This window comes from Podarcis bocagei, assembly GCF_964188305.1.
Source record: "Podarcis bocagei genome assembly, chromosome: 2".
NCBI lineage: Eukaryota > Metazoa > Chordata > Lepidosauria > Squamata > Lacertidae > Podarcis > Podarcis bocagei.
Genome location: NC_138126.1, coordinates 101,373,821 through 101,401,060, shown reverse-complemented (window position 1 = coordinate 101,401,060; position 27,240 = coordinate 101,373,821). Strand labels below are relative to the sequence as shown.

Sequence of the window (27,240 nt, the reverse complement as noted above, 5' to 3'; positions counted from 1 at the left end):
GAGTTACAACATATACGGTATTGGCCCAAATATAAGCCGCAACCGAATATAAGCCACACCTTTAAAATTCACAGGGAAAAAGAAAAAAAGACAATACCTGAATATAAGCTGACCCTTAAAATTATGCAGGGACTCACACCCGTTCCATTCTACTGTATGTCTGTTTCACCAGCAATATCGTAAAAAAGCCAATTTTTGTAAGGTCGCAAATTTAAGTCGCACTTTAACTTTTCACAGTCGGAATTTCTAAAAAGAGGTGTGGCTTACATTCAGGCCAATATGGTAAATAATATATATTTTGTAGTGTTTATTGTATTTCCCAGTGGCCTTTACATGAGCAAAATCAGCATACTATGTCCTATCTCCCAGTGTTAGTGCCTTCAACTGGTAAATAGTGATAGTGTAACTGAATAATTTGTGGCTTTGATAGCATGATGAAAACACAGGATATGTACATCCTGACTGGAAGCAAGCTGTGAAATTTTCTAGACCACAACTGTTAAGAACTGTCCTCTTTAATTCATGTCCTCTTTATTGAATTTGAGTCCACATCTTCTTTCTTTCTGGCTTTTGAAATACATGTACGTAAGGCAATGAAAGCAGATTCCTCAGTGGTCAGGGGAAGTGTACTGTTACAAAGAACTAACACAGCACTTTAGCCGCTCATCAGTCTTGTACTCGTGTGTTTGTAAACTTAGAAACTAATTGGCATGGCTCTCTGTTTGCTGGATAAAAAGATTAATATTTATACGTAGCTTGGGATTTCTGTGAAGTTTTCATTTAATTGCCTGAATATGACTTTCGTGTCATGACTGGCTTTGAACTGCTGCCTAAAAAACTGATGCAATTGGCAGAGTGGATTTCTGGGCAAAAGGCTTCTAGCCCGGTGATGTCAGTTGTCGGCACCCTTATGCAGCCAAGGATAATCCAGAGGCTGGTCTTGGGCAATGAAGAAACAGGGAAAGCCATGACAGTGATAGGATGAAACTACTTTGGCCCTTGTGCTGAGTGTCTGAAGCTCCGCTTCCTAGGGGCGTGCTGCTGGCTCCAAGCAGGTCACATCTCTCGGTCGTGGTGCAATCATACCCTGCCAACGAAAGCACTAGGCCACGCTGGATTTTATGGTGTATAGGGTTCACTTTAAAAAAAACTCTTGTTAAAATCTTGGAAGGATTTTGTTGTGTCTGTCTCTTTCCCCAGAACCCTTGGATGCTTCGGTGATGAGGCCTATGTGCAGAATGAGTTCAGTGGGATGGTGGTTCAGCGCTCTTGCCCCATTGCCAACTCTGGAGATTTCATTGGTGTTTTCTCAAAGAATCTGCTTGTTAAAAAGAGCGTTTTGCCCTCCCAGTTATGGTGAAAGCTATCATAAAAAGAACACGAATTCTGTGTTTGCAGGAGTTGCTTGTTGTTGAATGTTTATAGACGTCATTGGACCACCCCTGCATGTCATTTACTGGCTCAGGCTTTCAGATTGCAGTTGATAGTGTAGATGGTTCTCAGATCCATGGCTTAGGAGGGGAAAGTTCTGTTCTCCATAAAGGAGATTTTTCTTGCCCATGTCCGTTGCACAGTTGCACAGTTATTTAAGTCAAGCATTATTTTATATCACAAAAATCCAGGGGCTGAGTTGACCATGTGGCGTGTCAGATGAAGAGTGTTCTCAAATGGAAATTAGGTTTGTGCTGGTCAGAAGTGATTGCAGTTTCTGACCAAACTTCCTCCATGATGGCTTCTCCCAAAGGGAACTTTTGATTGACTTTCCCTTTATCGTTTTGTCCATGACTGCCTTCGTCAGACGCAGCCCCTTTTGAACTATGGCTGCTTCCTTCTTCTTTTGGATCTACTAGTTGGCCATTTTTAACATTGTGCAAGTGAAATTCCTTGCTAAAGAGGTAATTAATTTACATTGGAAGCATTCAGCTTTTCTTAATTCTGCTTTCAGAGTGAGAAATAAATCTACCTCTGAATGAACGTGTTTCAGGTCCGGTTTTTGGACGGGTTGTTTTTCCCCAGTGGCTACGAGATTTAAAGTTGCCTGTGACAGGATCCCAGGATCATGTGCAGTGGTGAGAACAGATCTAAAGTGTAAAATAACTTTCCTATAGACATAGGGAAGCTAATTATTCAGTGTTTTTAGACTTCAGATGAGATCTAGCCTAGTGAGAAGAAGAGCTATTTTGAATAAGATACCTTATCATGAGTTCTAAGGAACTTATACATGGGAGAAAACATATCTTATTGTGTGTGCCTGCACACAAACTCCTATGGATATTGGGATATCTCTACAAGGATTTCTTAGTGGCATTCCTTTGTTTGTTATCCCACCCTAATGCTCTTTTTTCCTTAGTTGTGGATCCCTGTGATTATGCCAAATGTCCTCTTGTTTCTGACTTAGCATAGTGAGGCCTAGCTGTCTTTGCCCATGAAAAAGAAAACTTCAGTAACATATATTGTGTCTGCAGCCATGCCTAACTACCAAGCCAATAGAACTAACTGGCAAAAACAGATGTGAACACCAAAAAAATATATATATACTGTTGGCAAAACATGCACATGCTTGCTGTTGTGACTACCTTTTATTTGAAATTATTTTATAGTAGAGTAGACATGCAAACTGGAGGAGCTCTTAAGTCTGCACAACCCTCTATGACAGTTACCCACAAATGTTAATAGTCCAGTTTCATAGCTACCCTAAGGAACTCTGTTTGTGATCCAGTCTTTTTATATCTCCCTGTTTTCTGTGGAGCCAAGGAGGTAATTGCATATACGAAGAAACTCAAACACCTCTGATTATTGCTCATTTGAAGTATGTCAAAGTCCAACCACATCGTGTATACCAGCATTGACCCCAGGCGATGAAACTGATAGCCAAGTACAGTAAGCACCCAAGTTCATATAACTTTCCATTCTGCACTCCTGCTGCAGTTTTTTTCAGGACCGGTCAGGATGCAGTTGAATGCAGATGGGTCAAGACAATTAGGTATTGTAAACAGCCTTTTTTGAATTAGGAACACTTCCAATCATAGAATGATAGAGTTCCCATGGAATAACTTGATTCTCTCCTTGATTCTCCCCAATGTTCTACTTTTCTGCACAGGCGGCCATCGACAAATATCATCCCTCACTTGAAGTGTGAAGTAGTGCAGTCCATGGACTCTGCAGTGTGGTTTTGTTCAAAATATAGTTCTGCCATCTAAGCCTTGTATGCATGTCTCTAGAGAGACAATAATGGAACTGCAATTTGATCCACATGATCTGTTTGGTTTTTTGGGTCACTGTATGTGCTGATATCTATTGGTCTGAAGCATTAGTCAAAATTCTGGATGGGGAGGTCAGGATACAGTTGGCCTGACATGACCCTGGATGGCTGACTTGCCAGATGTGACCTTAAGCAACTTGCCAAATACTGTTCTGCCATTAGTTATTTGGGACATATATATTCTGTTCTAATTCCCTGGGTTCTACCTCCTAGGTACGGATTGTGCTGCAGCTGGATGATTGCTCTAGGCTCCAAGACACGTTTTGCTCCAGTCAGACCTTGTGGGATATTCTTAACCACTTTGCACAGACCAGGTGAGTGCAAACAGAGAGCGATGAGAGAGAAATGTTTCAGAAAGCTGAAGATGAAAAGCACAGACGGTTAAGATGTCAGGAATGAATAGATTCTGTGCTGCTACTTGAATAAGGCTCCACTAATGAATACTTTTCAGATTAATGACTGTATTTAATATGATTGTTATGCTTCATAGCGCTTTGTTCACTATTTGTTCACTAATGACAGTTGCTTTGGGCAGGACTGGGTTATACTGCAAATGGGATCACCTTTCATCATTGTCCTGGAACTTTGATTCATTCAGGGCAAAAACTGCTAGTTTCCTTTAAGGAAGCTGGAATCACTGCTTAAAAGCGGGGGTTCAGCAATGGAAGCGGATGATAGCTCAGTCTGCATTCGAAGAGAATAATGCTGGCAAGAGAGTATTGGTTAAGTACTTTGCCATTTTCAGACTTCTTATCCTCTTTCCTGTTTCGTTTAGCTCCCAGCAGAAAAACGGGAGGATACACCACTAGGTCCAAACTACTCATTACACACAAAGGCATGTAACTGCAGCCCGATGCCCTTTCTGTGAGTTAACAGATACTGTGGAAGGGTTCAGCTGAGAAGTGGTGAGGGAAGGGAGCAGCTAACCCTTTCCTACCTAACCTATCAGTTCCTTGCTTCAAATCACCCCTCCCTGCCCATAGTGTTTAAAATGTAGCCGTCAGTTTTCATGCATTCAGAAGAACATACGAGTACTGAAAATTAGGTAGAGTGTGTGTGCACGCACATTCACACCCCCTACCCAGTTTAAGTCCTCATGTGTTCTTTTGAGCACTTGAAGAGGACTTGTGCCTTTGTCCAAACATACCGTTTTATATCTCATTAGAGTGCCTCTTTTATATCTCATTCAAGTGCCTCTTTTCCTCTGCTTCTTCTTTGCTACCTCTTGCACACTTCCAAAGCAGCTTTTGATACACCCACACACCCTGTTAAGCCGTGTATGTGTGTGTGTTTTCTCCAGGGGTACTTCTTCACAGTCAGTTTATTGTGCCATTAACATGCATTTTGTATATCAATGACTGTACATTGTTCGCGTGTCTGTGTGTGCCTGCCTCAGTATCCTTTGAACTGCCGCTTCAGACACAACATTTTTTATCTAGGATGATGTGATTTTTTTCACCAGGAGGGTACATTTGCTGCTGTTTTGGTTGCTATATGAAATGTGGTTGCACAAGTGCCACGAGCTATTGTGCCATATGACTGGCGAGACAAACACAACTTCCTTTCTCTTCCCACCCCACCCCCAACACAGTGTTTTATTTCAGTCTTCAGTGGTTGTATGCTCCTGCTCTCTCCCCCCCCATTTTTCATTTAAAAAATCATTTATATTCAAAAGTAATAAAACAATAGAAATGACATATTTAACAAAAAGAAAGCAAAGGAAAAGAGAAATTAAAACCCAGTCGTTCTTGTGTACATTTCACAAGTTGAGTAACAGTATCATCATGTTATTCATAGTTATATTTTTAATGATCCCTTTTTTGTTTTTGTTTGTTAGAAGGGTTGTATTGTATGCAATCCCATATGCACAGATGGGATTGAAAGGGGATGTGTAAGAGAATTGTGCCATGGCTAGAACTTGATTGAGCACACTTTTGACTGTGCAGAGAAGTTCCAAGCATGCTTGCAGCTCATGGTGTTGACTGAATGGGCTTTTTCAAACCTTTGCTGAGTTATGGTTATAGTGGAGAAAGGCCTTGTTCTAACCTGGAAGCGGTCTACACTTCCAATATAGCATCTCTGTATTAGAAAGCTTCTGTGAGGGTTTGCCTCCCTCTTGCTGCAGCCTACATTTAGTGCTTTCCTTCTTCCTGAAGAGGATTCAAGAACAAAAGGTGCTCTTTCAAACCAAAATGTCAAACGAATGATCCGTACTCCAAGACAATTTTGTTGCTTAACTTTGTTTCTTTTTTGTGGCATGGAAGGCTGAACTTCATAAATCGAGGGTGATTGCTACAAATTATATTGGAGCGTCTTTAACACATTCTCTCTCTCTCTCTCTCTCTCTCTCTCTCTCTCTCTCTCTCTCTCCCACCCCCCATCACATTCACTTATTAGGCAAATCTTCTAACACTTGGGAAGGGGCTCTCAGCCTCGTACGGTTTCTGTCATCTCTGCTTCTTGAATTCGTTCCAAGTTCTCTTTCTGATCCAGTGGGAGCTCTTGGCTCCCGTTCTATTTAAAGGTCTTTTTCTGTAGTCCACGTGCTGCGTCGTAGGATTGTGTAATTGGCGGTTGTTTCTTTCGGGCTCAGAAACCATTCCAACAATCATCTAGAGGAGTCATCGACCTACTGTCGTACCAGGACTTCTAAAGCTGAAATGATAGAACTACCAGGAAAGGGGTGGGTGGGCCAGCTTGGACTCTGGTATGAATAACAACAAGCAGATGAGTGCTATTTCTTTGCCAGCTAGTGGATTTGCAGTCTCTGTATTCCTGCCCGTCCCCCCTCCTGCCCGACACATTGGAGACATTAACCTCACAAGTAATATTGTTTATGTCTATCTGCATCGTTCTGTGACTGCCACAGAGCACTCCTAATTTCAGACGTTTACAAAAGATATACCTGTTAGCCCTTTCTCCATGTGCTGGCTCACATCTAATGGCTTTATTGTACACAGTGCACACCACACTCTGTAGAAACCCCCAACTAGGGATTACCTCGGATCCACTTGGCAGTCTTCTTCTGTAGTTCAGCCCCTACTGATGGATCTGTGTAAAGATTGCTCTGTTTATTAAAGGTAAAGGGACCCCTGACCATTAGGTCCAGTCATGGCCGACTCTGGGGTTGCGGCACTCATCTCGCTTTATTGGTCCAATTCAGGTTGGTCTTCAAGTGTTGGGTCCTAAAGGTAAAGGACCCTTGACCCCATTAGGTCCAGTCTTGACTGACTCTGGGGTTGTGGCGCTCATCTCGCTTTATTGGCCGAGTGAGCCGGCGTACAGCTTCCGGGTCATGTGGCCAGCATGACTAAGCCGCTTCTGGCGAACCAGAGCAGTGCACGGAAATGCCGTTTACCTTCCTGCCGGAGCGGTACCTATTTATCTACTTGCATTTGATGTGCTCTCGGACTGCTAGGTTGGCAGGAACAGGGACTGAGCAACAGGAGCTCACCCCATCGCGGGGATCCGAACCGCCAACCTTCTGATCGGCAAGTGCTAGGCTCTGTGGTTTAACCCACCGCGCCACCCGCGTCCCATATTCTGTTTATTACCATACACAAATTCCCTCAGGCCTTACTTTGCTGACTCTTATTAGGAATTTACCTGATTATGCAAATGCTCAAAGTGTTGGAAGGGGGCAGGGGGGTGCATGCAAGCCCCGTCCTTAATATCTTCCTGTGCATTGCTCCTCAGTCCCTGGGCTTCCCCATGTTTGTATGGAGAAGATCTGTAGGAAACCTCTGTTTGTGTTTGCTTGATTGTGTGTTTTTGTGAGTAGACTCCTTGCAATCAGGGAGCCTGTTTTATCAGAGGATTCTACTTGTCTTCACGCAAGCATGAGTAAAAGCCTCCTGCAGACCTTCTGCTCTCACTGCCAGGGAAGGTTGAGGACACCGTAGTGTACACTGGGGTGCTGGCGGTGGAGCTTGTAGAGTAGGGGTCAGTGCGTGAGACGAGAAGCAAAGTAGACTTGTTCCTGTCACGATAATCCATGATTTAGTGTGAACTCCAAATGCATCTTGACATGCAGAATTTTTCATGGATTATTCTATGATTATGAAATCTTTAAGCCGTCATCTCCCGTACTTTATCATGGGATATATACTTCTGTTTCCTGAATTAAAATTGAAAATGCAGCTAGTTCTTAAAGCTCTTAGTGAGCACAAGAATAGCCACACTTGGAGGAGTTCCTGAGTTGTTGATCTGGGCCTTCTTCCTGGCCTCCTCTGACTTCAGGTAATTCTGCTATGTGTCTCCATCAGAAGTCACTTCACATGCAAAGACACAGTAAAACTAATCACCTTCAACAGAGGCTGATTGGAAGGAGGTGAGACTGGAGCAGTGAATTATAGAAAAGATGTAGCAGGTCGCTAGTTCTTTTGGTGAAAAGTTGGGCTCACAAAAGTCTTTCATTATTTAATTTGTGTGACATGCTGCCAGTTCTATGGCAGCACATCAGCGTGCCTCAGCACACAAAGCATGAGAGGTACTCCTCAAAGTTCTGAAATTGGGAAACTACCTTATACAGAGTCAGACCATCCAGATGACATTCTATTACATCTTCCATAGTTTCTGTGCTGTAGGGAAGTATTGCAGCTTCTATAGCTTTTTTTATTTTTATTTTTACCCCCACTAGTGTTTAAAGCTTTTCAACTCTTGCTCTACGACTTTTATAGCACATCATACCTATCTTCCTAGAAACTTGTTTTGTCTATTGCATCTGTCAGGTCTCGATGCCACAAAACTGTTCATGTTTCAAAATATTTTTCCTTCCAGAGTTCTGTGACGTATAAGAAATTCACTGGAAGGGCAATACAAAACAAGAAGGGTTTGGTTCATTTGGTAGATTTCCCCCTGCTCTTGGTTTTGTGGCATGCTGTCATCTTATTTCATGAGCTAATGTTATTTTGAAGAACTCTGTGTATGGAAAATCCTACTTCAGTATCAATGATTTTGGGGGTCCTACTAGTTTTTTTAATTTGTTGCTTGAATACTGAATTGATTCCAGGGCATCTGCTCAACTCTTGGGGAGGCTCTAACTGTATTTCAAAAGGCTGCATTTAATTTAAATTTTTTATTGGTTTTTTCCCCTAGCCTAATTTGGTTGGCTTCTGATCATAAAGCAGAATACAAGTTTACTCTGTTCATGCTGCTGGTGTCACATGTTGTTGCTGTCTTTTCTCTTTGGAAGCCTGCTATTTACTTAAATTTATGTTCCCTCCTTTTGCCATAGGCATACGTTTCTTCTTCTGTCCCTTACAAGTGATCCTACTGAAGTTGGGAATCTGCTTGCTTATTTTGGAGGATTTATTGCACACTTCTTATTCCTGTTTCCTTCTCTTAAAGTAGTCTGGAAGTTTCGTCTTCACACTGCTTCCTCTCCCTGCCCTACGTCCTCTCTCTCTTGACCATTTCATGAAGTGGCAGGATGTATATATTTATAAATTTTGGGTCTGGTGTTGCTTTCAGAGAATTTCGGAAGCTCTTAAAATTTGGAGAGTAGTGCTCGCTGCCCAATGATGTGGCTAGGCTGGTGCCACTACTTTGGTCCTTAAACGTGTTTAATAGAGAACTCTCTCTCTAAAAAGAAATACAAGAAATACCAGTGAAACTCACCTTAAGAACTAAAATTGTGGTCTTACCTAGGGGCAGGGCCATGGCAGACTCTTTACATGAATAAGTGTCTCGGTGCCCTAGTGTATCCATTTAAAACAAACTAACAAATTTTGGGTACCATGATCCAGAGATCCTTGGAGAGCTGCTGCCAGTCTGAGTGAGTTAGATAGGCCACTGGTCTGACTTGGTCTTTGGCAGCTTCATATGTTTGCCCAATGAAACTATCGCTTCTGAGATGAGTGCATACCCCCTGAGCATGGCTTCTTGGTCTCTGCAATATCTTTGCTTTGTTTATCAGCTGGCATTTTTCTTTCTCTTTCGCAGACATTTGGCTTATTGTGGTTTAGGTATGACAGTGCTGATGAAGCATCTCTTTTGAAGATGAGAAGCACTAACAGAAGTTCTAATTATTATTAATTTCAGTCCACGACAGACAGCTGGGATATTCTGCCCTCCGGGATGGGAAGGCAGCCATTTGGATGGTATTCTGCTTTTAAAAAATTAGGAACACTAAAAAGCCATACGTGATCTGGCAGAGTAGTGAACTGAGCTGGTGATCTTCCTGGCTGCATTTGGTTGTTGTGTAAGTTGGGGTGCTTCTGAGTTTTGTAAGCCATCTGGCTCAGTAGCTGTTTTAGCATGGATGCTGGTAGCCACAGCTGTTTGTCTAGCTGCTTGACCCTTCTGCATCCTCCTTTGGCAGCCCCATTTGGAGAGTTTACTTGGAGTTCTGAAACTCTTCTTGGAGCACAAGGGGGATAAGTATGGTAAACCCACTGGAATTTCCCCCCAGGTCCCTTGTGTCCATTTCTGCTAATTAGGTCTGAAGAAGGTCTGGAAGCTATTGTGAACTGCTCCACCTCCTCCTCCTCCTCCTTCGGCATGCTCTAGTCCTTACACAAGATGTTTACAGGCCCTGTCAGATCCCTACATGAGGGAATCTAATCTGCCTGCTGTTCCCCTTCTGAAGAACAGCACATCAAAGAAATGGCAGCCTGTTTGATGTGTCTGCTTGCCTCAGAGAATGCACGTAATGGATTAGCAGCAGCTGGAGGAGGGGCCTGCTGGCTCCCAACTATTGCATACAATCTCATCTCTTGGGGCTATGTGTGTGTCATCTTTTGCAGAGGCTTGATCAGGGAGACACAGTCTTGGGATATTAATGCCCGGGCTATCCAGATTTAGAGGGGCGGCCCTTTTAGCTTATCTATCAGATCCCTGCATTCTTGTGTAGCCTTGCATGTTAAACATGTCGGGAGGAATTCAGCAACATGCTGTTACAAATGTTCCATCAGGACATGCATTTCTGCTTGTCCAATGGAATAATCTCCCCTCTCCTCCTCCTCCCTGGGGGCTCCTCTGGGGGTTCTCCTGCCTCCCTCCCCCCAGCAAATTGGGAAGGTGTGGGGTGCGAGGGGAGAGGGAAAAGCCTTGTATTTCTAATGAAGGTCCTTGTATAGGCTTCCGCTAGCAGTGCCAGTTAACTGAATCCCAGCTTCAGACCTGACTTTTGCAGAGAACTGTCACCTGTACGCCATACTGCTCTTGTAGCTTTTTATTTTGGGTTTGAGGAAGTACCCACCATGTCTTTGGTATTCTGAACATATCACGTGGAAGTTATTAGCGTAAGAAGAAAATAACAGGAAAGTGGAGTAAGGCAACTTGAAAAGGAAGGGCCTTAGTTTAGAATGCTTCCTTTGCAAGGTACGGTTCAGGGAAACAGAGTATGGAACATCAATCCAAAGAGTGTTGGAAACCTGTTAGATAGAACTCCTGCTTTGAAAGCAAGAATTTACTTAGGAGACAAATCTGCTGTGGGATGTTTTTTGCCAGAAATCCTCAACGATGGCTAAACATTGGAATAGTTAGCAGTGACACAAGCAACTCCAAGGGTTCCATTAGCAGCAGGTTATTTAAAGCATCCTGAAGAAAATTCTGCTGTGTGACCTTATCCTTAGCTCACCTTTCTGATTTGCACTGCTTCTATAGAATGAAATTGATTATTACACAAATGTCATGCTCAGAGAGAAGGCTTTTTAGGAATCCTGCAGCTCCTCTTCTGTGCTTGCAGGTTTGTCATTGGCAGGGTGCTCTTTTGAGCTTGACCTTGACATTTACTGTTAAGAACTGTTATTGTAGAACTGTCCTGAGTAAGTTCCAGTTTCCAAAGCCTGTAGTTTAGGCATGTGTCATTCTTCTCCTTTTGCAGGAGCATAGCTTCACATCTGCCAACATGAAACACGTTCTGTATTGGAAATATTGGTTAGGTACCACTCAACCCTTAATGTTGGCATGACACTTTTTCTGTTTCACCAAATGCTTACTGGTCAAACAGGAAATGGTTTTCTCCATTTGAGTGAACTGGGCTGCTGCACACTATTCTTCCCCCACTGCTGGAAAAAATTGTGGGTAGAATTATTTTGCTTTAACCATGTAGTTTAACGGAGGTGGAAGGCGGTGAGAGAGTTTGAAGAGACATCTCTACAAAGATTGGGAACTTCCTTATAAAACCCATTTTTTTGTTGGATACTAATGGGAGTCTACAGTATGGTCCATTATGTGTCTTGTTGGCAGTTGCTGTCTTCTTGGAGAATGAACTACGGGTTATTATTTAGGACATTTGCCACATGACTTTATGTAGGAGGTGTGAATCTAAGAAGGTGTGCTATTCTACTAATTCCTGCCCACCCTTCCAAAAAGAAAACCTCCTTAAAATCCAGTCCCACTAGGCTTAAATCTTGTTGGTCCTTTCCTTTCAGCCTTTCAGTGCTAACCATTCATTTTGTGGTGCTGGTGAATATAACATAGAATGCCTTTGAGGCACTCTTATTTTACTGCCTCGACCAAGTATTTTTGTTTGGTGCCTGAAATCTCATAATTCTAAACTGAACTTGGGCATGACAGATTCTGCTTCAGGAAAGAGCAACATTCCATCTTCCCTAGGCCTGATTCAGTCCTAAACAAGAATTGAGTTGGAGTTCGGAATGAAGTCTTCTTGCTGGGTTTTGGATATACTTTTCTCTATTCCTTCTGTATAAATTTGTTAGCAGCAATAGCCTTCTTCCACAGGCAAGTATCCAGTAGGCAGGGGTGCAAAGCATATTCACAAATGCTGGGAGTACCTTTAGGCTTACTAATTTGCCTTAGCCTTTAGCTCTACACCTTTTTTCTACAGTAGGGATGCTAACCAACTAGAAAACACACACATACACACACGGTCTTCCTTTCAATGTCAGTTGCTACCGCACACAGAAATCAACAAATGAATATTTTAATAATATTTATTTAGAACATTTATTAGCCACTCAGTCAACTATGTCTTCTGGTGGTTCACACAGAGTTAAGACAATAAACACTTACATATTAATTAAAATATTAAAGAAAATAGTTTCCTGCCTAAAAAACAGAACAAACATCAAAACATCATTTAAAACCTAAGCAGAAGTAATCTGGTCCAATGTCAAAAAAATGAACTTCTAAAATGCCTGGGAGAATAAAAAGGTGTTCGATTTATGCTGAAAGGACTTTAATATAGGTACCACCAGGCAAGCCTCAATGAGGAGAGAATTTAATATTCAGGGTACTACCACCACAAAGGCCCTCCCCTTAATATCATGGAGAAAAGCTTTATCAGCTTCTAATATATTCAGATAACAATCGAAAAAAGACAGTCACGGAACCGAGAAATTACACAAAACAAATAAAATACCATTAAAATCCCTGAAACGAGAAGTAATCTACTAGAAATATTATCTTATGGAATTAAACTAAATAACATAAATCAAAAAGTTTAAGGAAAAAATTAGAAAAACCTAGAATTGAACAAAGCCTTAATGGGATGCCGGCTACAAACCTCATTTCACTGAACTATTCAGTTTCCTCAGAAGGAGATAGAGAAATCATAAACCTTAAATGATTTTAAACAAACTCAAGAACAGGGCTGAAATGCTCCTTTGGTCTAGATGTTACTGCTGAGTCGCAGAAGCACCGCTCTAGTTGCGGACTTTTCAGGGTGCGAATCGTGTCCGCAACTAGAGGTACCACTGTACCCATAGCCACAGCCATACGCCCCTGTTTGAACAATAAAAAATCCAGAGATTATGAAACCACCAGATTCACTAAAATGCACCCAGACATCAGCGTAACATTCTCCAACACTACCGTAGGGCCTGCTGCAATGTCCTTCCTCCATTCTCCGTCCTTGATGTCTCCTTCCGTCTTTCTCTTTCCTTTCCATCCTCCTCCTCCTGCCTCCCACCATTTTTGTACATTTCCTTCTTTGGCCCTTTCATTTCCTAAGGGAAACGTAAACTGCACTGTGGCAGCCATAGAGTGGTTTCAACTAGCTCCTCCCTCTTTGCAAAAACTGAGGGAAGTTATCCAGAGGAGACTTGTGTGTAGGCACACAGCTGACCCCTGAAGCTCAGCCTTACAAGTTTTCTTTCTTTCCTTCTTTTGTATCTAATTTTTATTAGTTTTCTTTTCTAACAACAAGTATCAAAATCATTTCCAAACATACATTCTACATTTCCCCCCCGCCCCGCTTCCCATTGACTTCCTTCAGCTTCGCCCTCTGGCTTGTTACATTAAATGATACAATCTGCTATTCCTTATCTGTCAAAATGTTATTACAGTGTTATTCCTCATGCATTTTGTTAAGTAAAGTTGTGAATCCTTATTCAAATCCTGCCACCGAGTCCATTTCTTTCAGTTGTTTCTTCAGATAGTTTATGAAAGGTTCCCATTCTTTTTCTAAATCACTATTGTCTTTTTCATGTAGCTTATCCGTTAGCTTTGCTAATTCCATGTAGTTCATCAATTTTTCCTGCCCTTGTGCTTTCGAATGTATTTCTCCAGTCTTCCAGTTTTGTGCTATTAGGATTCTTGCCGCTGTTGTCGCGTACATGAATACAGTGGTACCTCGCAAGACGAACGCCTCGCAAGACGGAAAACCCGCTAGACGAAAGGGTTTTCCGTTTTGGAGGCGCTTCGCAAGATGAATTTCCCTATGGGCTTGCTTCGCAAGACGACAGCCCATAGGGAAATATCCGGGACAGCGGGGAAGCGCAGCACGTCTTCCCCACTGTCCTCGGACCTCCTCCGAAGCCGGGCGGCGGGGCGGGAGCGCCTCCTCCCGCCGCCGCCGGGCTTCGGAACGATGCTCCGAAGCCGGGCGGCGGGGCGGGAACGCCTGCCCCCGCCGCCCGGCTTCGGAACGGTGCTCCGAAGCCGGGCGGCGGGGCGGGAACAATGCTCCGAAGCGTTCCCGCCCCGCCGCCCGGCTTCGGAGCACCGTTCCGAAGCCGGGCGGCGGGGAGGGAACGCCTGCCCCCGCCGCCCGGCTTCGGAGCATCGTTCCGAAGCCGGGCGGCGGGGAGGGAACACCTTCTGAAGGCGGGCGGGGGGCGAAAGTCTTTGCTCCCCCCGCCTGCCTGTCCCGGAGGGCTTTTGAAGGCAGGCGGGGGGGGAGCAAAGACTTTCGCCCCCCGCCCGCCTTCAGAAGAGGTCCAGGACCTCTTCTGAAGGCTGGCGGGGGGCAAAAGTCTTTGTCCCCCCTGCCTGCCTTCCCAGGGGCTTTTAAATCGCCCCGGACAGCGGAGAAGTCCTCCGCTGTCCCGGGGCGATTTTAAAATGCCGCCCGCCAGCATTTTAAGATCGCCCGGACAGCGGAGAAGTCCTCCGCTGTCCCGGGGTTTTTTAAAATGCTGGGGGTGGGAAGAAAAGCCCTTGTTCCCCCCCCCCCAGCCTTCAGAAGAGGTCCGGGGACAGACTGTCCCCGGACCTGGTCTGAAGGCGGTTTCCCTAGGAACGCATTAATTGATTTTCAATGCATTCCTATGGGAAACTGTGCATCGCAAGACGAAAAACTCGCAAGACGAAGAGACTTGCGGAACGAATTAATTTCGTCTTGCGAGGCACCACTGTATTTTCCATTTCTCTTTTGGCAGTCCTTGATCAGAAATACCTAGTAAAAATGCTTCTGGTTTTTTAACAAACATCAATTTTTCAGTTCGTTATGTATCATCTCCCAATTTTTTTTGATAATACTACATTCCCACCACGTATGATAAAAGGCACCCTCCTTATTTTGAATTTGGAGGAGTTTGGATTTGATATCCCGCTTTATCACTACCCTAAGGAGTCTCAAAGTGGCTAACATTCTCCTTTCCCTTCCTCCCTCACAAACACTCTGTGAAGTGAGTGAGGCTGAGAGAAGTGTGACTAGCCCAAGGTCACCCAGCAGCTGCATGTGGAGGAGCGGAGATGCGAACCCGGTTCACCAGATTACGAGTCTACCGCTCTTAACCACTACACCACACTGGCTCTCTTGTGTGCAGAGCCACTCTTTTCTTTTCTTTTCTTTCTTTCTTTCTTTCTTTCTTTCTTTCTTTCTTTCTTTCTTTCTTTCTTTCTTTCTTTCTGGCTTGAACTCAAGTGGGGCTGCAAAGGAAGATCCCCGCCGAAGGCAGGGTTTGCAGACACCACCAGTCAGCTGCAAGCTCCGCTTTCAGTAGGGGTCAGCTCAACTTGAGTTGAGCGAATCCCAGTGGGACTTGCATTGAGCACCAAATTTAAAAGGCACTGAATACAAGTCCCAATTGCCAAGGAACAATAGGCAGTGCACATTAAGGCTCCCAATGTTCCTCCTGATGTCAGGTGTGTGACCTGAGGGAAACTGTCTTTTGGGCCAGATTAGGAAGAGGGTGGTGCTGTGGGTTAAACCACAGAGCCTAGCACTTGCCGATTAGAAGGTCGGCGGTTCGAATTCCTGCGACGGGGTGAGCTCCTGTTGCTCGGTCCCTGCTCCTGCCAACCTAGCAGTTCGAAAGCACGTCAAAGTACAAGTAGATAAATAGGTACCGCTCCGGCAGGAAGGTAAACGGCATTTCCGTGCACTGCTCTGGCTCGCCAGAAGCGGCTTAGTCATGCTGGCCACATGACCCGGAAGCTGTACGCCGGCTCACTCGGCCAATAAAGCGAGATGAGCGCCACAACCCCAGAGTCAATCAAGACTGGACCTAATGGTCAAGGGTCCTTTACCTTTAGGACCCAACACTTGAAGACCAACCTGAATTGGACTTTTTTGCAAGCTGAGTCAGGTTGTATGCTGTGCTTTAAGATTCATTCCCTGGTGCTGTGTAATACAGTTGGTTTCAGTATGACTCTTTTCTGAAGCAAACCTTCCCCCCCCCCCCGAAAGAAAAACTTGAGAGAAAATAGTGGTTTGCAAATTGAGCGTTAATATTGATAGAATTAGACTGGGCTTGGAATATCCACATCCATAGGATATTTGGATTGGGACAGACTTGGAAAATCTCACAAGATATAGATATATATTTTGGATTTGGGTCAGACAGGTTGCTTTTCCAATGGGCTTGAAGCCAGCATAGAATTATCTTAATAGGGCATGCCTGCTTTCCCTTTCCCTTGCAGGGTATACGTGGAGCAGCCCTGTGAGACCTCCCCCGTCTGTATTTACATGCGAGATGAGGTAAGTCAACAAAGCCTCTTCTCAGCCGTCCCCCTTCATCTGCCACTGAAAATAACAAAATATACCCTGCACAGCTTTCCAGCCTGGAAAATGTGTTCCATCTCTGGGCTTGCTGAAGAAGGGAAATGGAAGAGCTTTGGTCTCTTCAAAGCTTGACGTGTTTGTGTGGGGGAGAAAAAAAAAACCTCTGCTGGAACATAATCACGGGTCGCTCGGCACAAGCCTCTGAGCCCATAAAACATTCTCAATGACCTGTCTGTGTGTTTTTTTAAGTTCTTTTAAAGCTCAAGAGTCACAACAGTGGTTTGATTTTAATAAATATTTGCTTTTTCCATGTTTTGATCTCTGCAGCATTTTTGTTTTTGTTTAATACTTTATATGTCAGCATTCTGGAGGCTCCCCCTCCCCCAAATAAATAAACAATATCCTTCCCCTGGGTCTGCATAGATCACCCGTATGCTGAGACTAAGAGGGGGTTGACATTGATTCTGCCATCTTTCAAGGGCACAGGGTGGTTGTTTGCCCTTGCAGGGTGGGTGGCGGAGGCAGTTTATTTTTTCTGAGCTTCCTTCTGGATGAGAAGTTGCCCCCTTGAACATGAATTTGGGAAGTTGTTTAATACCAAGCCAGAACAGTAGTTCATTCAACCCAGATTTGTCTACTCCGACTGGCAGTGGCATCCAATGTCTCAAGCAACACCTGCCTTTCTGAATCTTACGACCCAAGAATCCTTTCTTTCAAGGGTAGCAAACCTGTGGCCCTGCAGATGTTGCTGCACTCCCATCATCTCTATTGGCCATGCTGGCTGGGGCAACATCTGGTCGTGGGTTCCCCATCCCTCTTCAGTTGGAGATGCCAAGAACTGGACATGGGACCTTTTATGCCTGCAAAGCTTCCCTGACTCCACGCTCAACACATTTAAAATAGCATAAAGCAGCTTACAAGTATGACAGAGTATGTGAAGTAGCCCTCAAATTATTCCTCGGTGTCAGTTCTGAGCGTTGAGCCTCTTCATAACTGAGAAGCATGTCTGCCTTCATCTCTTTTGCAGGTAACTGGGAAAACTGCTTTGGAGAAGACAAGTCTGAAGTCGCTTGGTCTGACAGGAGGCAATGCTATCATCAGGTTGGGAGAAATAACAAACTGTCTTCCCTATTAGTGCGCTTTGCTTCCCTCTTTATTTATTTATTTATTTTGCATAAGGGATGCATTTAAGGAAATGTCCAGAGACCAATATTTGTGGTACTTGATAATGATTGGATTTTCCTTTTTAGGAAACAGCTGCTTAGATATACTTTCTGTAGCTCCAGCTGCTGCCACTTACCCCCCAATTTTGCTGGGAGGAATTTCTTCATAATGGCTTGTCTGCTTCACTCAGGAGGAAGCACTGTGAAACTCTGAGCAGAACCTTTAACTGCTTCTAGCAGACCATATATCCATGTTTTGCAGCATTCCAGCTGGCTGGAAAAGTTTGCCTTCACTGGTTCCTGAATATGTTCTCCTGCACCAGGAAATTGGTCACCTGTTGCCCTCCAGATGTGGTCGAGCTCCAATTCCCATCAGCCCCAGCCAGCAGTGCCAGTGGTCAGGGATGGTGGGAGATGTGGTCTCTAAAACATCTGGTTCCCAATCCCTGACTTATACACCCCTCCCTATAAATAGTGATAAGCAAGAGAGGACTAGCTTCACATGAGATGAGATTGATAAGGATGTAGGGCAGGGTTTTCTTAACACCAGTAGCCATATTGTATATGCCCGTGAGTTTTTCCTGGCTCTCTTGCTTTTTTCCTTTTGCCAGCAGTGAAAAACTTAGTCTTCCCATCTTGCTGATTGCTGATGTACTTTTTAACATGAATCTGAAGTTGTTCATTTTGAGTTTACTGTCTTTTAGCTCTTAAAACATACAACACTGACTATTTGTGAACCCTGAAATAACTAATTTGGGGGGTTAGTGGTGGCGGCGGCATTTCTGCCTCTTCCATGCAGCTTCAGGTATTGGAGAATGCAACACCTTAGCATCTGAAATTAAAATTTCAGGCATGACACTCAAACCCTTGATTAGGTCTTCCAGTATTTACCTTAGTCACACACCCTTAGCCTGGGACATGTGGCGTTGCTCCTTACTCATTATCGTTCTGCGAGCCACTTCATCATTAAAGGAAAAGACTGATTCTAGTTTTCCTGCAGTGGGCTGACCACATAGTATGTCTCCTGACTTACTTTCTGGACTGCAAGATAGGGATACTCTTGTTAATTAATAAATCTGTATGTTGTGATTTGTGTTCTGTTAGTTCAGGTCACTTTTATTAGCCGTAGGCTCTGACTCGTTTTCCTCTTTGTCCATTATGCAACTGTTCAAAATGGTGGGATAGTGGGTAGGGCTGGTCTCTTTTCCTATAAGAGGCTCAGTGAACTTGGATTGCGATCTGCAACTTTTTAACCTACTCCTGCTTGTCCAGATCTTATCGTCCCAAAATTGGAGCCCCTGGGACAAAATGCCCGCTTTTGTTCATGTAAAGAGTGGCATTTATTTTTAGGCATTGCTTCTGTGGAGTGTTATGTGCCCAGAGTTTTCGAAGTTGTTGTTTGTTCCTTTCTTGAGGAAATGACTTGGGGAACTTGTTTAGCCTGAGCTGTTTGTGAATAAGAAAAAAGTCAACGTTTCCACTGTCAGCCACTGCTTCACTCTTTCCCTTTATGTCTAGGGTGGTCAAAAAGAAGTCCACCACCTCTGGCCACGCAGAAGCTGGAAGTGGTGAATATCCTTCTGAAGATCTGACAGCAAGGTCACCTTCCAGCGAAGCTGTGCCACATACAGCTGCCTCCCCAGCAACTTCAAGCTGCAGCGATGAGGCTGTGTTTGCCAGCAATAGCACCGATAAGCAGGACAGGAGTGCAGAATCTCAGAGCAGCTCAGGGACCTGCCATTCTCCTTCGATGCCTTCCCCATTTGTCCCTTTTGTAGGTGGTGGCCAACGTCTGAGTGGTGGCTCTTCTGTATTGGATGTGCCATCGCCAAACCTATCAACATCTCTATCCAGTCCTGGAGGGCCTTCCAAGCCAAAGAAGCTAAAAAACAGTCCAGAAAAGCTAAAGGAACAAAAAGAGGTAGTGGTTTGGCTTTCTTACAGTGTTCTGGGGAGGCGGGATTTTCTCTTTGCTTGTCCTCCTTTAGCACTGGCTTTTGAAGAGATGGAGGAAGCTTGTTAGAGTTCCACTCCCGTAATCCTACAGTAAACCTCTGGCCTACAACCTCTGATGTTGACGAACATCACATAGTTTGGGCAGAGTTTGATCTTTGGCCTGCTTGACCTGATGTATTAAGAGTCAAAGTGGAAGAAGTTGGTGGGAAAGCGGGAATTTTTAGCCCTTATCTGGTGCATTTGAAATCCAAGTTGTTAGGAACCAGTGAAGTTAGGTGAAAGTGACAGGGCTGAGTCAAAAGTGCAGCACAGATCTTAGGGATTTGCTGTGCAGACTGAAGGATTAAGCACAGAAACTGAACTGTACATTCACAACCAGTGGCAGAAGACTATGAAGCTAGTTGCACTCTTCTGCTGAAACTGGAATGGATCTTGATTTACTAAAGCTTCCTCTGGTGTTGTCTCCTGTTCTCTGAATGGATTCCATAGTTGAGAGGTTCTTTGACTTCCTTAACTCAGCAGGACTTCTGCTGCTTCACAGCTTTTCTAGCATCCAAATGCATCAGGAGGGGAAAGTAAGCCTGAGATCTTATTGGGGTTGTCCTCCAGAAATGAGAGTCGTGTTGCAGCGACTGCTATTATCCTCTGGTTTACTATAGTTTAATTGACTTTGCTACATTTTTCTTCTGAAACCTTCCTGTTGTGGAATTCCTGAAGTTTTGGTCTCTTGTGACCCTTTTGACTGAGCTAGCTAAGAGAGATGAGTAAAGAAAATGATTAGGAACAGTAAGTGAAACAGCAGTGAAATTTTAGGGAAATTGAGCCAATCCTTCCCTCTGCCCCAATCTAAGCATAACTTTCTGATGTGCTCAGGATATAATTTGCCCTCGGTCTTTTCCCCTGTGTAGCTTCTGATACAGAGAGCAAACGTTTCCCTGGCAAGGTGATACATACCTATGAGCACTCATAACTGTGTGGTCCTTTGTGACCTCTGGTTCTTGAGTGTGTCACTGAATGCTGCCCTACCTTGCTGGCATCCAGGACTAGAAAAGGACCATGATTTAATTCTTGAGGATGCAGCTGAAGGGTTGGCTAGTTTTGTTCAGTTCTGATACTTGGATTGAGGCCAGCCTTAACTCTTCTTACATGGTTTTGCCTGTAGCTAAGGAAACCTCCTGTTCAACAAACTCGTATAACGGTACGTTTTAGAGGAAATTATTAGTTTACAAAGCAACATTCTGCAATCAGATGCTTGGTGTCCTTATATTCCCATAAGCAAAATAAGAACAACTTTGTAAGCGAGTAATATTTGAACAGATTCAACATTAATAGGGATGTGAAGCTAATTTTTTGCCCAGACAGCTTGAGTAACGATTACGTGTTAGGCAAACCTGCCATTAAAAATGCACGAAATGGATGGCTGCCAAAGACCTGAGGTCCTTATATTCATGTGACAACAAATCTGTGGGTCACCATGCATACCAAGTAAATTGGTCTTGTGGATCAACATGCCAAAAAGGTTGGAAAGCAGGGCCGATGGAGCGGTGTCTCGGGAGCAGCTGCAGGTTCTGTTGGAGGCTTCCCTCCCTCCTGCTAAACAGCGTGCGACTCTGACGGCTGCTTTCAGGCCCTTTGATCTCGGGTGCCTCTGCCGCTGATTGATTACGTTGCACTCCCTCCTCCATTCCTTCCATTCCCTTGCCTTGCTCTCATCAGCAGCTCCAGAATGGGGCTGGCCACATGGCATCTGCTTTTTGTCCCTTTTCAGTCCAGAGGGGGAAGAAGAAAAAAAACCCCAAAACAAAACAAATTATTTTTAAACATCAAAGGTCCATTTTAGCAAAAGAATCTTCCCATTAATGTTGTGCCTGTGTGTGGTTTTTTGGATTTGATGGAAGAGGCTGGATAAAATCTGTGCCGGCGTCCCTCCACTTCTGGGCTGGGGATGGTTTACAGACCAGCCATACTTTGATGTCAAAACATTAATTATTAGAAGGTAGCTTAGCTCCAAATTCCCCTAGAGATCAGAGACTTCTGCAGTGTGGGAGAGGAGCTGGTTTTGCCCCACCACCTTGCTTTAACGTCACAGCAATCCCTGCCACCCTTTTGACTGTGGACCGCAGTAATATGTAGGAGTGTAAAGGGTAGGTTTGAGTGACAAGGCCAAAGCACTGAGCTAATGGATGGCCTGTTATACTGTTGGCAAAGGATCTCTTGAGAGTTTTGGTTTGGAAATGCGTACTGAAGAGAGTGAACGAGGGCTAGCAGTTTCACATTTATTACTCCCTTAAGTGCTTTTTGCAGCGGTTTCCAGAATTGAAGAATCATCTCAGACAAAATGACCACTGAAGAACTCTTGTCATGCAACCTGCATGCGAGCATCATAGCTAGTTCTTGACATCCTTCTCTGAAGGCTATGATCAGACCATGGAGCCCCTCCAGGCATTGGCTGATGATGGTGTTGAGAGTTGAGGTGCTGCCCATCAGCCCCTCTGTTGCAACTGTACACCCAAAGCTGAAAGTTGACGTGGTAAATTACATCATATTGAAGATCTACTGGAAGGGCTTGGTATTCAAAAAGTCCTGTTCCCTTGTCTCCATTTTTGGCAGCCCTCCCTAGCCACACTGGAAGTTGCCAATGTCCTGGGTTTGTTTAATAGTCTGTAGAGAGGAATGTGTTGCATTGTTTCTGTCCTCAAGTCAATTACTTGTTTCTAGACAGAGCCCTTCTGGGATTTGCTTCAGTTATTGAGCAGTCAGTGCTGCTGAGAGAAGAGACAAATGTTGACAGTTCAGATTATGGAAGAATTTTATACCAAGCAAGTTGTATTGAGTTGGTGGGAAAAACCTGAAGATCTTAAAGCAGGCATAGAGAACCTCTGGCCTGCAGACCTAATCTGACCCACCAGCCCCCAGTGCTCTCCCTACACGCCCCCCCCCCCAGTTGTTCTGTTCTGCCGAGAGCTGGCAAGGCCAGGAAAAGAGCAAAAATGTGTCTCCCAGGGAATCATCAGACTTTGTTTCGTGCTGTCATGGGAGAATGATATTGGAGTGATGGAGAAGTTAGTGTGCCAGGCTTAAAGAGTTCTTCCATCTTGAAGTAGAGCATTAAATGGGCATTAAAGGATGGAAGAAGAACTGTGGTAAGAGGGATGTGACACTTGTGAAATGTCCCATTATATTATCCCAAATGAACCTTGACTTTAACTCCCAACATTCCTAGCTAGCAGGACCAGTAGTTAGGGATGATAGGAGTTGTAGTCCGACAACTCCTGGAGACCTAAGGTTGAGAGAGGCTGCTGTACCTTGCGTGATCTTGTAATTGGTGCAGTAGTTTGGTGCTCTCGGATTAAGCCAGGAATTTCCACCAGTATGCTAGCTGGCTCTTGATTCTGGGCTCTCTTCTTCACATAGGGAATCTGTGGTGTGGGAGTTAATTTTTCCTCCAGACTTTGCTAAGAGTAGTAGCTGTCTTTGCCACACACAAACACACACCAGTTTTTGATTGGATCTTTCCAGTGTAGAGGTTAGAGGTGTGGAAATAGGACCGTAGGTTTTAGGTGGGGTGTCAAAGGACCCTTTTACATCACTCTATAGTAAATTGCTCCTAGCGGCTGTCCCAGACTGTCAGTACAAGGCGGTTGCTTATCCCATTCTGCTTCTTCTGCCAGTCCCTAAACAGCCAGCGTAAGGCGACAGTAGTCTTTGAAAGAGGACAGATTGGCAGCTCACGGGTACTTCTTGTGCTTTCTGCCCAGAGAAAGCTACAATCAGGCTCCTTCACCCTCTAGTTAGACCCAACTCTCTTCAACTTTCTAAAAGTAGCTGAGGGTCCCACCCACGCAACCTCACTCTTTTAACTTCCCAAATTACCCTCTGGTGCCCACAAATAGAGAAAATCTTGCCTTGTAATTTGTGTTGTCTCTACTGACAATTGAGAGAGACTCCTTCTATTCCCAGAGGGCTTGTTCGGGGTGGGAGGGGTGGTGGTGATGCTGCAGAGAAGTGAGAATAAGATAGGACAGTAGATGGCCAGGGATGTGTGGGTGGGAAAGAGGGCACAGACAGGGATGTGCTAGAGACATTAAGCGTGGGGGGTATGGGCGATTATAAATAGGAACGTCCCAAGTTCACGGAGTCTGGGGCCAGGCTAAGCAGATCATTGATGGTCAAGGATGCTGGTCTTCAAAGCAGCCTATTAACAATACAGACCAAGTGGTGCCATCATTTTTTAGCTCTGGATTTACAGAGTGTCAGCCAGTAGCTCTGCAGTGCAGCACCTTCTCTTTTCTGTCAGAACTAGCAGGACTGTTTGCCAACTGAATGGAATCTTATGCATGCATAGAGGGGAAACTGAAAAGGGAGACTATATCAGCAGTGGCAACAAAGCCTCTTCCCCCCCCCCCCATCCTTCACAAAGTTGCCTGTTTAAATCTCTAATCTGTAGGAATTCTGATGTAGATTGGTACTTGCAGATGCAGGTTATTCCAGTGTGTGGGGTGCAGCTGATAACCAGATCCCACAAGCCCCAAGCCTTTCTGCTTCCAGTCGAACATATAGTGTGGTGTCAATGTCAAGCTCACTGTTCGGTAGTTGCATAGTCTTGATGCTTCTGCTCTATATAATCTGCTATAAGCCACCAGTGCTGGGTTCAGTGAAATCTGTCTCTTGTTCATGCTTGTCACTTCTGCATAACTATTTCCGAGTTCCTTCAGTCTCCCCAAAACTGATGGAGGCTTTCTATAGCAATCTTGACTGAATCAGTTCTCCATGGGCAACATACCTGATGTGGACAAGGAGGAGTGGCAGCAGCTTTCAGACTATAAAGCATGCAGAGATTGCTACTTAACAGACTAATTCTGAAGCTCAGAAGGGCACATTTTGTATCATCTCTGATTTTCACAGAGGAGGATCACTTGCTTGTAAACCATCCCAATCAACAGCAGAACCTGCTTGATTGTGCAAACCTGTTGCATGAGAAAGCTCAGTTGGAAGCCTTCTTTTCAGTGTGCAAGCTGTGCACATTTGAGGAGATTTTGGCATTGTATTCAAGCGAGAATTCTGAGGTGGTGCACTTCCTTGTGTTCTGTGCCTTGTGCCCTTATTAAAGCTTATATTATTGTGTGTCAACTAAGAAGGTTTGCCCAATCCCATTTTCACATGTCGGTCCTATTGTCGTGCGGATTTTTAAAACTGATTGCATTTAAATAATAATTTGGGGAAAATGAAATCAAATAACTTTTAAATTTTTTAAAATTACATAGATTCAGCTGTACTATTTATGAGATCTTTCTTTCTTTCTTTCTTTCTTTCTTTCTTTCTTTCTTTCTTTCTTTCTTTCTTTCTTATGGCTCCTAGCAGCTTTAGTTCAAAGCACAGCTGCTCTGCTGCCCTGGGTAAAAATGCTTTAAAATGCTGCAGAAAGAGGCTTTTTGCCCACTGCTTCCTGTGTAATTGTGTAGGCACAAAGGGACCTTGTACAGTTAAAAAGATGGATACCCCAACAGCACATGGAGGCTTCCATATTTTTTTCCATACAATGTCCCTTTGTTTGTTCCTTTGTGTGCAACCACTTACCGCAGCATTTTAAAAGCACCTTTACCCGGTGCTGTTCTTTGAAGCTGTTCTTAGCGGCTTCACAGTGGGAAGGAGGGAAGGAAAGCAGTCTTCAGACCATCTTGTAAGTGGAATGAGTGAACTGTGTTTCAGAAAGGTTTGCACATCTACAGGTACAGGAGTACTTGTTTATGGGGTATGAACCAGGGGAGCTAACCTCACATTGCAGAGCAGATAAAATCCTTCCCCATTTCTATTTTAAGACCAGGAAAGAGATTCACACGGGGAATGATTAAGCTGAAAGTTACCGTAATTCTGAAGCCTTTTTGTAGTTAAACGAACAAATGCTTTTGGGCAGGATTTTCTGGGCACCCCCAAAAAGCACAATTGTACATATGCAAATATGTTCAGCTGATTCCATGCCTTATTGGATCCAGTCATCTGAACTTCAGTTCCTATATTCTTTACAGCATCTGGAGCGAGAGCCAATTTTGTGCCATCCAGATCTACAGAAGCCACTGGATTTTGGCTCACAAGAACTTCCAGATGAGTTCTTTGAGGTGACTGTAGATGATGTGAGGAAACGTTTGTCTCAGCTCCAGAATGAGAGGTAAGTTTCTTTTTCATTAGTGATGCAGTCACTCCATCTGTAGTATGTTGTGGATGGCCACTGACAATAACAGAATTTTCACCATCTGTATTTTCTACATTTCACTTCCTTCTGACCTTACAATTTATAGTTCTCTCCACCATATGTGTGTGTATATTCCTATAATTTAGGATTATACTTCAGGTGGACTATAGCCCATAAAAGCCTATGGCATAATACATTTGCTAATCTTTAAGTGGCCACAAGTGTCTTTCCTATTTTTCCTGCAATGGACTAACACAGCTAATTCCACCTATAGGCTGTTTCACAATCTTGCTGACACAAAGCATATCACAGTATGGGTCTGCATTGGCCTAATATCTGGGAGAATTATATGCTGCTATAATGTCGCCCACGTTCTTTGAGATTTTGAATCTTTCTCATAGTTTCCCACATAATCAAGTATGTTCACCTGTCCTGGATGGTGTTTTAATATATTTCCCTAAGAGCTGAGGAAATTAGCATAAAATCAGACACCACTTAGCATGATGCTTAGAAGAATTAAAGTACAGTATTCCGAATTTAGTGGGTGTACTCCCAAGTTAGTGTGAAGCTGTAATATGATAAAGAAACTATTTCATTGAAATTGGATAGGGAAGGGTTTTTTTTGCTCAAATTACAGGCATGGGAAAGGTGTCTTCTAATAGAAAGGGCAAAACATTAATTTCTTAGTGAGTGTTGAGATCAGGTTGTAGTAGTTATTCCAGGCACACACCTCTGTTCTAAGGAGCTGACAAATACAGTTGTCTCCTGCAAGGCTGAAGGTTTATCTAGGCTGCTATTTTCCTAGTTGATGTTTCAGTTTCGTAAGCCTTATTGCTTTCCAGTACCTCCAGCCAGTGTGTCTAGGTCACAGAGTTGTTTAGAAATTCTTGATACACTTTATGTCATCTACTATATGCCTCTGTTATAAACACTGGAAAAAAGATAGACGACTGGACAGCAAAGCTCATGATTTCTTTGTTTATATATTGGCAGTCCCATTTAGTTCCCTTTGATCACAATGCAAGTCATCAGGTGCTAAGCCAAAAAGCAAATCCATGTCAGAATTCTATTTCCTCTCATTTTTACACTGTGGCAATATTTTCCAGTTTAAAACTGAAATTTTCATCTGCTGTGGCAACGAAATGGGATTACACAAGACACAGGAACAAAGGAGAATACACCAATTGTGGATCAGGCAATATAAACAAGAGTAGGGATGAGCCCGGTGCCAACTTTATTTTTGTGTTCTTCCACAAACTTCTAGGGTGACCTACTTGGATTCTGCATTTCCCCATCCCTTGACAGTTGCCTTGCCACTCCTGAATAATATTTGGGATAAACATGAGCATGTGTAGTTGTCACATTACTAATATACTCCCCAATACTGTTATGTATTTATAACATAGGCTGTCATTAATAATAATAATAATAATAATAATAATAATAATAATAATAATAATAATTTTTTATTTATACCCCGCCCTCCCCAGCCAAGGCCGGGCTCAGAGCGGCTTACAAGCAATAATAAAAACAA

General features: G+C 43.8%; 1 protein-coding gene across 1 annotated transcript in view; it reads left to right on the top strand.

Annotated features, from left to right (window-relative positions):
* The window catches only part of ASPSCR1 (ASPSCR1 tether for SLC2A4, UBX domain containing), a 67,445-nt gene that overhangs the window by 11,698 nt on the left and 28,507 nt on the right, over positions 1 to 27,240 (top strand). The window contains exons 4-8 of the mRNA XM_081184595.1: positions 3,476 to 3,576; positions 16,316 to 16,373; positions 17,425 to 17,498; positions 19,079 to 19,481; positions 25,543 to 25,682. Of these exons, the coding sequence (XP_081040721.1) occupies positions 3,476 to 3,576; positions 16,316 to 16,373; positions 17,425 to 17,498; positions 19,079 to 19,481; positions 25,543 to 25,682 (776 nt within the window). The remainder of the gene's footprint in view (positions 1 to 3,475; positions 3,577 to 16,315; positions 16,374 to 17,424; positions 17,499 to 19,078; positions 19,482 to 25,542; positions 25,683 to 27,240) is intronic.